Raw genomic sequence first — 10,498 nt, 5'->3', positions numbered from 1 at the left:
TCGTTTCGAGTTGATGAGATTTTTTCGCCTTTATTTTCTGAGGTATTTTTAATACGCGCGGTAATTTATTAAGCTGTAAATAAAGCTGATAGGAAATTGAATTAAATTTTGTAACTTGTCGAACGCTGTTATAAGTGGATCATCACAAGGTAAAATTGAATGTTATCTAATGACAATAATTAAACCAGTCAATATACATGTCCTTAGTCAACAAGAAACCTTTCATTTTTTTTTTGATTTTTGTGTTGTGATTGGTATTGGTAATATACAAAATTTTCTTTAAAAAAAAATCAAAAATGACACCGTAATTTTGCCTCGTTTTTCGAACAGTACTAGATTCTTGGATGTGGATAAATCTTCATATAAGATTAACTCTCAACTTCGATCGGTCAAAAAAAAACTTACATCGGCAAATGCAAATAACAATAATACTGATGATATATCTGTTGTATCGAATTACCGAATCTGCTACTTCTTTTGTTTTATCTAAAAGTTTCTGATATATTTGATCACATTAACCAGAGCTCATAGTTTATTTTTGTCGTTACTGTCGATAACAGATGATATTTTATTTTATTAACGAAGGAAGAATCATTACTGAAAAATCGTACTACAATGTAGATGTATACTTGTATGTAAAGAAAGTCTCTACTCGAGGGGTTATTGTACCATACCAATTAGTGTGCTCTTCGTATCCGAACAATTTAATAAATACGAAAAAATACTAGAGAAATGTTGCTTTTGACTTGCTGTAAATAAATTGTTAGTTTACTTCAAGTAAATTTTAAAATTAATTTCAAATAGAGAAGTGATGCACCCTAAATCCCAACCAAAATCTCTTCGAGAAAAGTGTGACGCAGTCTTTGAAGTACAATTTCTAAAATGAATGATATCGCTAGAGTTGACGCTTTCAGCTTCGTTACGCAAAAATTAAATTTTACACCCAATTTTAGTTCAAACAAGCTGGCTTAGTTTTTCTCATCATCTGCCAAATAATTTTTACCAAAAAAAAATTTGGCTGGAAACAACCAAAATTTTACCAAAAAAATCTGCAGTTTATAACAGAAATTCAGAAATTTCGCAAAATTTGAAAATTCGGCGAAAATCGAAAATTTGACGAAATTTGAAAATTTGACGAAATTCGAAAATTTGACGAAATTCGAAAATTTGACGAAATTCTAAAATTTAACGAAAATCGAAAATTTGACGAAATTCGAAAATTTGACGAAATTTAACGAAAATCGAAAATTTGACGAAAATCGAAAATTTGACGAAAATTGAAAATTTTACGAAATTTAACGAAAATCGAAAATTTGACGAAATTCGAAAATTTGACGAAGAAAGTAATTCTCTATCTGCCACCATTCAAGAAATATCTCCAAAACCCCAATTGACCCACCCATTTCTAACTTTCGACATTTTTCGCAAATGCTCTTCTTTTCTACTCGTAAAACTCTGCGACTTTTTCCGAAGAAAGTAACTCTCTATCTGCCACCATTCAAGAAATACCTCTAAAAACATAATTGACCCACCCATTTCCAACTTTCGACATTTTTCACATATGCCCCTCTGTTCTACTCGTAAAACTCTGAGACTTTGCCGAAGAAAGTAACTCTCTATCTCTCATAATCGCAAAAATATTAGTCCTTTCATCCTACGCTCGAGTAGCTCAAAATTTGGTCACTCTAATCACTCTAGCTCAAACGAATCTGACCCGATTTTTTTAATTATTTTTTTGTTCGAATTGTGTTACGAATACCTTTCATTTGATGGGTCACACGCCTCTGTAGGTTTCAATACAGCTAAGCTACAGCCGAAAACGCGTTCCCGACCCTCGAAAACCACACTCAGAAACCACTTCGAGGCCAATAAAACAAAATTCTGGTTTTTCCTGGGGTAATGGCGTATCACATTTCCATTTTTATGCCCACCCTGAGGTTCCTGCAAAATTTCATGGAGATTGGCTGACTAGTTTCCGAGATCGACCGTCGATAGATAGACAGATAGACAGATAGACAGATAGAAACATACAGAGTAAGTTGAAAGATTTTGATTGTTTGGAAAACGTTAATTTGGTGCATTTTCTATCAAAATGACCAACTTCAAAACGATGTATTTTAAAGTTACATAGTCGAGTGATAGCTCGTTTTGCTCGTATTTGAAGCACGAATAAGATAGAATAGGATTTGTGGTGATACAGGCCAAAGGAAAGAAACTTAAATTCTCGCCTATATATAGTTGCCGCGTCTCAAAAAAAATTCTTCGTTCTTTTTTTGGAAGTTAGACTGCGTCAAGTCCTCCGCTATCGCTCCGGACATGATATTTCAGTGGATCTACAACCAATCACTGCCAAAAACCAGAGATATAATATTACGTCATTTAACATTAGTTGCGTTATCTGCTAAACGCGGTCAATGATTCCATTGAATCTGAAGATTAGTGGCTTACAGCGAGTAAATCTATTGTAGGTAGTGATTGGTTTAGATAGCGAGAGTTAGGGACAAATGAATTTGAATTTGACTAACATTTTAATCAAAACAGTAACCATAATTCGTCAGAATAATATTAGACTACTAACGTCGCTATTAACCACAAGTAATCAAAATTTCGCAGAGAATTATTCGCAAAATCAAATAAAAGTTTAATCGATCAACATTAGGAAAATCGTACACACTGGAAAATAAATTATTTAAAGCTGTTGTTGGTCGGCCGTGACCTATATTCTCAATGCTTTTACCCGTTTATTTTTCTGACTTGGTGGAGTGAAGGTGTATGCGCTCCTTGTCTGGCTTAGCGTTCAATTTTAAACGGATAATCAATTCTATCTGTATCAGATGAAAACACAAATTGTTATGATTTTTAGATTCAGCTAACGTCATGTTGTATGTACTTATATGGTAAAATAAATGTTAAAATAAAATGAAGTAAAAGATTTTATTTCAATCGGCAGTAACTACTGTGTCCTGCTTGCCGTCTGTGAGGTACTGTACTTAGGAGTTTGTTAGAAGTTTGTGTCAATTTCCAGAATCCAATATTTTCTCTGTGTATTTTAACTAGGCCCCACCTCTTGGGTGGGTCAGGTCCCTTGACTGGCTTTTTTCTATAATTCCAGTCTTAGTTTTCTAACCATTTTTAAATGAGATCACAAAATTAAAGTCACATGAAAAGGTGATGTCTCTTTTATTCAGAAAACAGCAGTCATCACATGCTTCATTTTACTCATATTTATTTAATTTCCTGAAGAAACAAAAAGGGCTATCAGTTGAAGGTCCATCGAGCGATGTCTTACTCCTTATATGAGAGTCTCCTATATAGTCTACTAAAAGCGGTGAACGTGGCGCATTTCTTGCCTACCTCTTAAAAAAATAACTCATGTGAATTACGGCCCCTTGCTTCACTCTGGCAAAATTTACACTCGTGCAAACACTTTAGGAACGAAAAAATTTCTTTTAAGAACACGATTTCACGCAAAAATTGTCGTATATCGCAGATTACCAGTCCAATAAAGTCAAAGGTTCGAATTTAACCACATGAATTACGATACTGGTCGAAAACACTTAATATTTTCAAATCTGCGATTTTTGAAGCCTCCGAGAATTACTCAAGTTATCGAGTTATCAAGCAAGCAAGATTGTTCTAGACTTCTAGATTGTTCTAGACTTCTAGATTGTTCGACCAGAAATCCAGATTCAGTTTCTCGTCGAATAAATTTTTTTCTGGAAATCCGTTGCAAAAATGTCGTGGTAACAAGTTGTGTTTACAATTATACTCCAACCTCACTACTCCAATATTACTCTTTTTCGAGCTTAAAATCGGGTAAAAATTACTTAAGTTATCACGATAACAAGGAAAAGCGTCTGAGCATAATTTCTCTCATATCTTGTAACAACGATCACAAAATTATATTCACATGAAAGATCAATGTCTCTTTTATTTAGAAAACAGCAGCCATCACATCCTTCATTTTACTCAAATTTAATATAATTTTCTGCAGAAACAAAAAGAGCTATGAGTTGCTGGCCCAGCGAGCGATGTTTTGCTATTTTGCTCTATTACGAGTCTTTTTTATTGTCTCCTAAAAAGCGCTATGAGTGTCAAATATCAGAAAACATACAAAACATACGCTATGAGTGGAAGATCCAGCGAAGTACGTTTAACACCTAATATGAGTCTCCTATGTAGTCTACTAAAAGCGCTGAAAAGGTGGCGTATTTCCTGCCTAACTCTTGAAAAATATAACTCGTGTGAATTACGACCCTCGCTTCGCTCTGGCCGCAAAAATCACACTCGTTCAAACATTTTACGAACGAAAAAAATTCTTTTAAGAATACAGATTCCACGCAAAAATTGTCGTATGTCCCAGATTACTAGTCCAATTAAATTCCAATGTTCGAGTTTAACCACATGAATTACGCTACTGGTCGAAATTGATTTTTGATACCTCTTGAATTACTCGAGCTATCGGTTTCTCAAGCAAGCAAGCAAAAACTCTTTTGGGAAGTACTTCTTAATTGTTAGACCAGAAATCCAGAATTTCACAACTCGTCAAATAAGAAATTTTTCTGGAAATCCGTTGCAAAAATGTCGTCGTATAACAAGTTATGTTTACAATTACTCCAAACTCACTACTCCATATCATTCTCTGTCAATTAAAACAAAAAATTTGAAAATCTGGTAAAAATTACTCAAGTTATCGCGCAGTAACAAGAGAAAGCGTCTATGTAGAATTTCTCCCATCTCGTTGTTCGAACATTATCCATCTGCAAACTCAGCCTCAAGAGTTTCAATCTTCGTCGATTAAGACAAAATCTTTGAAAATCGGATAAGAATTATGGAAGTTATCGCGGTAACAAGTAAAAAAATCTCTTGAGGATTACTCTCATCTCATTACTCCAATATTGCACATCTACGAACTTAACCTCATGATTTTCATTCTCTGTCGATTAAAACCAAAATTTTGAAAATCGGTAAAGAATTACTCGAGTTATCGAGTCCACAAGAGAAAGCGTCTATGTAGAATTTCTCCCATCTCGTTGTTCGAACATTATCCATCTGCAAACTCAGCCTCAAGAGTTTCAATCTTCGTCGATTAAAACAAAATCTTTGAAAATCGGATAAGAATTATGGAAGTTATCGCGGTAACAAGTAAAAAAATCTCTTGAGAATTACTCCCATCTCATTACTCCAATATTGCACATCTACAAACTTAACCTCATGATTTTCATTCTCTGTCGATTAAAACCAAAATTTTGAAAATCGGTAAAGAATTACTCGAGTTATCGAGTCCACAAGTGTACGGACGTTTTCTGTATTCAACGTTTTTCGCCAATGTAGAACATTTTCAAAATATCAAAGTGAACTTAGCGTTACGGACATTTAAGGGTATTTTCTTTCATAAGACCCTGACTTTCAGTCAAGGGAATTATCGAAAGTCTTTTAGTTCTCATGTTCCCTATCTACTCTAGTTACTGAAGTACCTTAACAAGCGTTTTATTCCACACAATCACAGACGAATTGACTGTGATTGCTTTTAGGGCCTTATCTCATTCTAGCAATTATCAACTAGCTTCTAAATCAGTGTTGTGATTGTGTATCATTTGTCGATTATCGCAAGACCGAAGCGAACGTGCGGTGTGACAAACACAGATCGGTTGTTTTTTAGTGGAATTTTTTTTTTATTATTTTCGTTTCGAATTTGCATATCGACACAAAATATTCAAAATGACCGTTGCGGAAAACGAGACAAAGCAAAACTCACCATCAACCGAGGCACCTGATCGCGGAAACTGGGGCAAACCGATTGAATTCCTTTTTGCTTGCATGAATTACGCATTAGGACTCGGTAATGTATGGCGCTTTCCTTATCTCTGCTTCCGCAATGGAGGCGGTGCATTCCTGATTCCGTTCCTTATCATGGTATTACTTGTCGGAATGCCGGTATTCTTTGTGGAACTTGTAATTGGGCAGTACAGCGCCCTTGGGCCTATAAAAGTGTTTTCGTTTCTTACGCCTTTGTTCAAAGGTAAATTTATTCGTTCTCCATTCCATCTATTTAACACGTTCGTTACAGGACTTGGATATTGTTCGCTGGTAACAAATATGTTTATCACCATTTACTACATGGTTATCATAGCATGGATTTTGTACTACATGTGGGTATCATTTTTTCCGAATTTGATTTACGGAAATTGTGATAATTCTTGGAATACAGAGAGTGAGTTTGAATGAAATGTGTCGCTTACGCGTACATTCTTAGATTGTTACAGCATGGCACGAGATATCTTATGTCAGGAAAACAATGCTGGAAACGCTAGCGATCAGTTATTCTTCCAAGGTCGATGCCAGACCGTTGAAGAAATTTGTTCTGCAAATGGTCTGACGGGGCGTGATGTTAACTTATGCTTCAATGGAACGGTGAGCCAGGAAGTTCCAATCAACGAAGTAATTACGCGGAAACTTGCAGCTGAAGAATTTTTTTAGTAAGACCATTTGACCAGCGAATCCTATGAATTTAACGTGCCATCATACCCATTTCAGTGAAAATGTAGTGGGAATCGGTAACGCAACGTGGACAAATGACTGGGGCTATCCTCAGTGGCATTTAGCTCTGTGTTTAGCTGTAGCTTGGACATTTGCGTTCTTTTGCGTTTTTAGAGGGGTGAAATCAATTGGCAAAGTTGTTTATTTCACAGCCACATTTCCGTATGTTATCTTAACGGCCCTACTCGTTCGTGCTCTGACAATGGAAGGTTCGAGCAACGGAATTTTGTATTTCATATCGCCGCAATGGGAGCTGTTACCATCAGCAAACGTTTGGGCAGATGCCACTAGTCAGGTGTTCTTTTCCTTTGGTATTGCATGGGGTACTCTGATTGTTCTTGCATCATTTAACAAGGTAAATTTCCTTTGTTGTTTTACGAACCGACGAATCTAATTTTGCTCTCGAACCAGTTCCAAAACAATTGCCACTTTGACGCGGTTACCGTCTCGTTCATTAACTTCGGCACAGCCATTTACAATGGAATTGTGGTGTTTGCTATTTTGGGCTTTCTAGCCCACAAAATGAACGTGCCAATCGAAACAGTTACAGCGTCCGGACCGGGACTCGTGTTCATAACATACCCCGAAGCTATTTTGCTTATGCCTGTGCCACATTTATGGGCTTTTCTCTTCTTCTTTATGATGTTGATCCTGGGAATAGGCACCCAGTTTGGTGCAATTCAAATGATGACGTCATCAATCATCGATCAGTGGCCTCATTTGCGAGAACACGAATGGAGAGTTGTCGCAGGAGTTTGTCTGAGTTGCTTTGTTGCTGCTTTGCCGCTAATTTGTCCAGGTGGAATTTATCTTCAAACGTTAATCGAATGGCACACAGCCAGTTGGAATTTCTTCATCATCGGTCTGTTGGAAATAGTTATTATCGCCTGGATTTACGGCGTCAATAAACTGTTCGCAAACGTCACCGAAATGGGTATGAAAATACCGAAAATCACCCAACTTTATTGGAAGTGCACATGGATTGTCATAACGCCAGCGGTTGTTGTAGCCATATTCGTTTTCAGTCTGACAGATCTCAATCCAACAGTGTTCCGTGGCTATACGTTCCCGGAATGGGCTGACGGCATAGGATACTTGTTCGGACTGATAACCCTGATGCCGTTGATTGTATTCGTGGTGAAGAATTTGATTGATGTGGTTAGAGGCAAGCGGACGTTCAGGCAGTTGTTAACAGCAACAGAAAATTGGGGACCACAGGAAAAGGATGGAATTCGCATTGATAGAACACAATTGCCGTAGAACGGCAAGGGGGTTAAACGGTTAGAAAATGTTATTTAAGATTCGTCATTTTTAATAAAGGAGTCGTTTCAATAGTTCGAAGAAAGTTTTCTTCATCGAAATTTCAGCTGACTACACCATAGAGGTAAACTACACTGTTCAATTAAACTGGTAACGTCAGCTACGACGAAAATAAGCGTTGAGCACTGGCTAATGTGTTTTTATTTCTAGGAAAATGAGTATTAAAACAAATGAAGTAGTAGATTCTGTATCAAAATACTCGAGTTAAAAAAGTTGAAGACTCGATTATTACGTAGTTTACCGAGTGCAAAAGGTTAATCTCAAACGAGGTGCAACCAGAATGTTCACAATTAAATCCTATCACAGTAGTAACACAACATTTTGGAAAAAAATAGTTTAAGGTTGGATGTTTCTCCACTTATGCCTACAACATATCAAAAGTTTTGTTTTTAGCTCTTCTCCTTTTAAATATAAAATTGTGACCAACAAGATTGTAATATATTTAATATATTCTGCTTAATATCACGAAGGCGACTTTTTACAACGCATGCGAGTCTAACTTAGCTGAAACTTCGGAGGCTTTTGTTGTGGAAAATGCTGTATTGACCTCAGGAAAAAAATTGAAATTACATTTTCCTGGAAGAGAACATTTTTTCAAATTTTCCCTTTAAGAAAATTTGGGGAAATGTCTGTCAGCGCTCGCACAGTGTCCTACTTTCCTACTTTGTCCTACATTTTGAAAATTCGTCCTACTTGTCCTACTGTCCTGCGTAGGACATTTTTGCTAAGCCATTCTCACACATTTCTATAAAAATAAAACTTTTATTCGGTTCCTAATGTAGTCTGCACTCGAATTTAATGCCCAAGGTACATGGAGAGTCAACTTGTACGTGAAAATCACAATCTTAGAGTAGATCTGGTAGATTCGGATAAAGACGAGAATTACTCTTCTGTGACTTACATTTTCCTTCTCGTTCGGGGAATGAACAATTTTGCGACAATGTGTGAATGGATTCACACATTGTATGAATGATTCGCAAAATTGTTCGACTTCCGTTAGTGATTCGTTATTGGTTGGACTAAGCCTAATCCGTCCTTTACTTCTATATACTCAGTGAAGAGTATAACCTGAAGTGAATCACAGCGAGCTGGCGTTCCTCATTTTCATTCCACAGATGAAATGCCTATCAAATGAAGCTAAAAAACAAAATCAATTAAAATAGTCAAAATGAGTTTAGACACTCTTCCCTTACACAGGACGGCAAGCATATTACCAGTTTTACCGTTCAAACTATTACTTCATTTGATCGAAGATTTTCAGAGATTGATTTCAGAAATCTTTTACTTCATTTGTTTTGAACATGCTTTTTGCTATATAAGACCTCATCAGTCAGAGCTTGTCGCTTATTATTGCTGTCGTGGTCGATAACAGATGACAGCCGTCTGTAACAGGTTAACTAGCGTTAGAAAGTTTACAAAAGTGATTGCCATCTACTGATGGAAAATCGGGTGTCAAAGAAAGCTACATTCCCAAGAAAAATGAGAAGTAGAAGTAGTCACAGTCAACAAATGAATCTTGTTCAATGGAGTCATATTTGATTCATAGGACCACAACACTGGTCATGATATTGGAGATTTCTTGTTTTCATCATTCCGAAAGTCTTGAAATTGGTGCTTGTCAGCACGAAGAAGTCAAGCCTGAGTACGAGAAAAGAGGAACAAGAAAGGTAGAATGTCGTAGTTAGTTCGGGCAACGAAATACAAATATGAACTATGAACAAGTCCTATCACTCTGCATATGAAAATATTGTCCTACATGTCCTACCGCAGGACAGGAAATTTTTAGTGGGACCACTGGTCTGTGCTTTTCACATATTCTATAATGTTAACCAATTTAGCTACTTTCTGCATTCGTTCGTGCTTTTTCAGAGCATCGAAACAGATGCTCTACTATTTACATTTAGTTTAGTACTGAATGCAGTGGTAGTAAGAGCTTTGAAAGAATAAAAAACGAGCCGTCAGAACAGTCGGAGCGTTTGCTGCGACTGAGCCCCGTACAAACCCGTACATCTATTGCGCACGTGACCCTACATCGTCCGTCGCCCTAATCTTACCGTAAGCCTATTGCGCCCGTAAACGTCGTAAAATTATTATGCAATGTGTACGTCTTAAAAATTGCGCATAGCGCAATTACGAAGCCCCGTACGACGTTCCTTTCAAAAGTAACACAAACTACACTTCCCACTGATCAGTGATTTTGGAATTATCATTTTCACCGATTTATATTGATTTTACAAAAATCCAAAACGGCGGCCGACGGCCATTTTGTTAGGAGGTGGAAAGTAGTACGGCTGCTTTACATTCGTTAGTACCTTTCAAAAAAAAAAAATTGAAATTCGGTCAAAGTTTACTCGAGATATTAACAAAATACACCACCTTCACTGTACGGCCGAGTAGCCACATATAAGCTCACTCCAAGAGACCTAGCTCACGCTCCGGTGAATCGAATTTCATAAACTTTTTTTTCCCTGATTGGTACGGTCAATAACTATCTAATAAAGCAAAAGCAATCTAAATACGTTCAAATTTGGCCAACCTACAAGCAAAAACGGCTTGCCGCCCTGTACCTAGTTCACACCAAGGGGTCTAACTCACGAGTCGGTCATCTAATTTCCATAAACTTTTTTTTTTGTCGATC

General features: G+C 36.8%; 1 protein-coding gene across 1 annotated transcript; it reads left to right on the top strand.

Moving 5' to 3' along the window:
• The first annotated feature begins 5,598 nt into the window (after positions 1 to 5,598).
• On the top strand, positions 5,599 to 7,879 carry LOC119086018 (sodium- and chloride-dependent glycine transporter 1-like). The gene is made up of 5 exons (XM_037196592.1): positions 5,599 to 6,022; positions 6,071 to 6,214; positions 6,257 to 6,479; positions 6,538 to 6,895; positions 6,952 to 7,879. The coding sequence occupies exons 1-5, from the start codon at positions 5,722 to 5,724 to the stop codon at positions 7,798 to 7,800; spliced, it is 1,875 nt and encodes a 624-aa protein (XP_037052487.1). The 5' UTR covers positions 5,599 to 5,721; the 3' UTR covers positions 7,801 to 7,879.
• Positions 7,880 to 10,498: the final 2,619 nt, after the last annotated feature.

The sequence above is a fragment of the Bradysia coprophila genome, chromosome IV (assembly GCF_014529535.1).
Source record: "Bradysia coprophila strain Holo2 chromosome IV, BU_Bcop_v1, whole genome shotgun sequence".
NCBI classification, from domain to species: domain Eukaryota; kingdom Metazoa; phylum Arthropoda; class Insecta; order Diptera; family Sciaridae; genus Bradysia; species Bradysia coprophila.
This window is presented reverse-complemented; position numbering and strand designations above follow the sequence as displayed.

What these genes read in the sequence shown, in the direction of transcription:
- LOC119086018 (XM_037196592.1), top strand. Translation starts at nt 5,722, where the DNA reads ATGACCGTTGCGGAAAACGAGACAAAGCAAAACTCACCATCAACCGAG. An exon ending in TAATTCTTGGAATACAGAGA is followed by an intron (nt 6,215 to 6,256) that starts GTGAGTTTGAAT and finishes GTACATTCTTAG; the next exon opens with ATTGTTACAGCATGGCACGA. An exon ending in TTCTTGCATCATTTAACAAG is followed by an intron (nt 6,896 to 6,951) that starts GTAAATTTCCTT and finishes CTCTCGAACCAG; the next exon opens with TTCCAAAACAATTGCCACTT.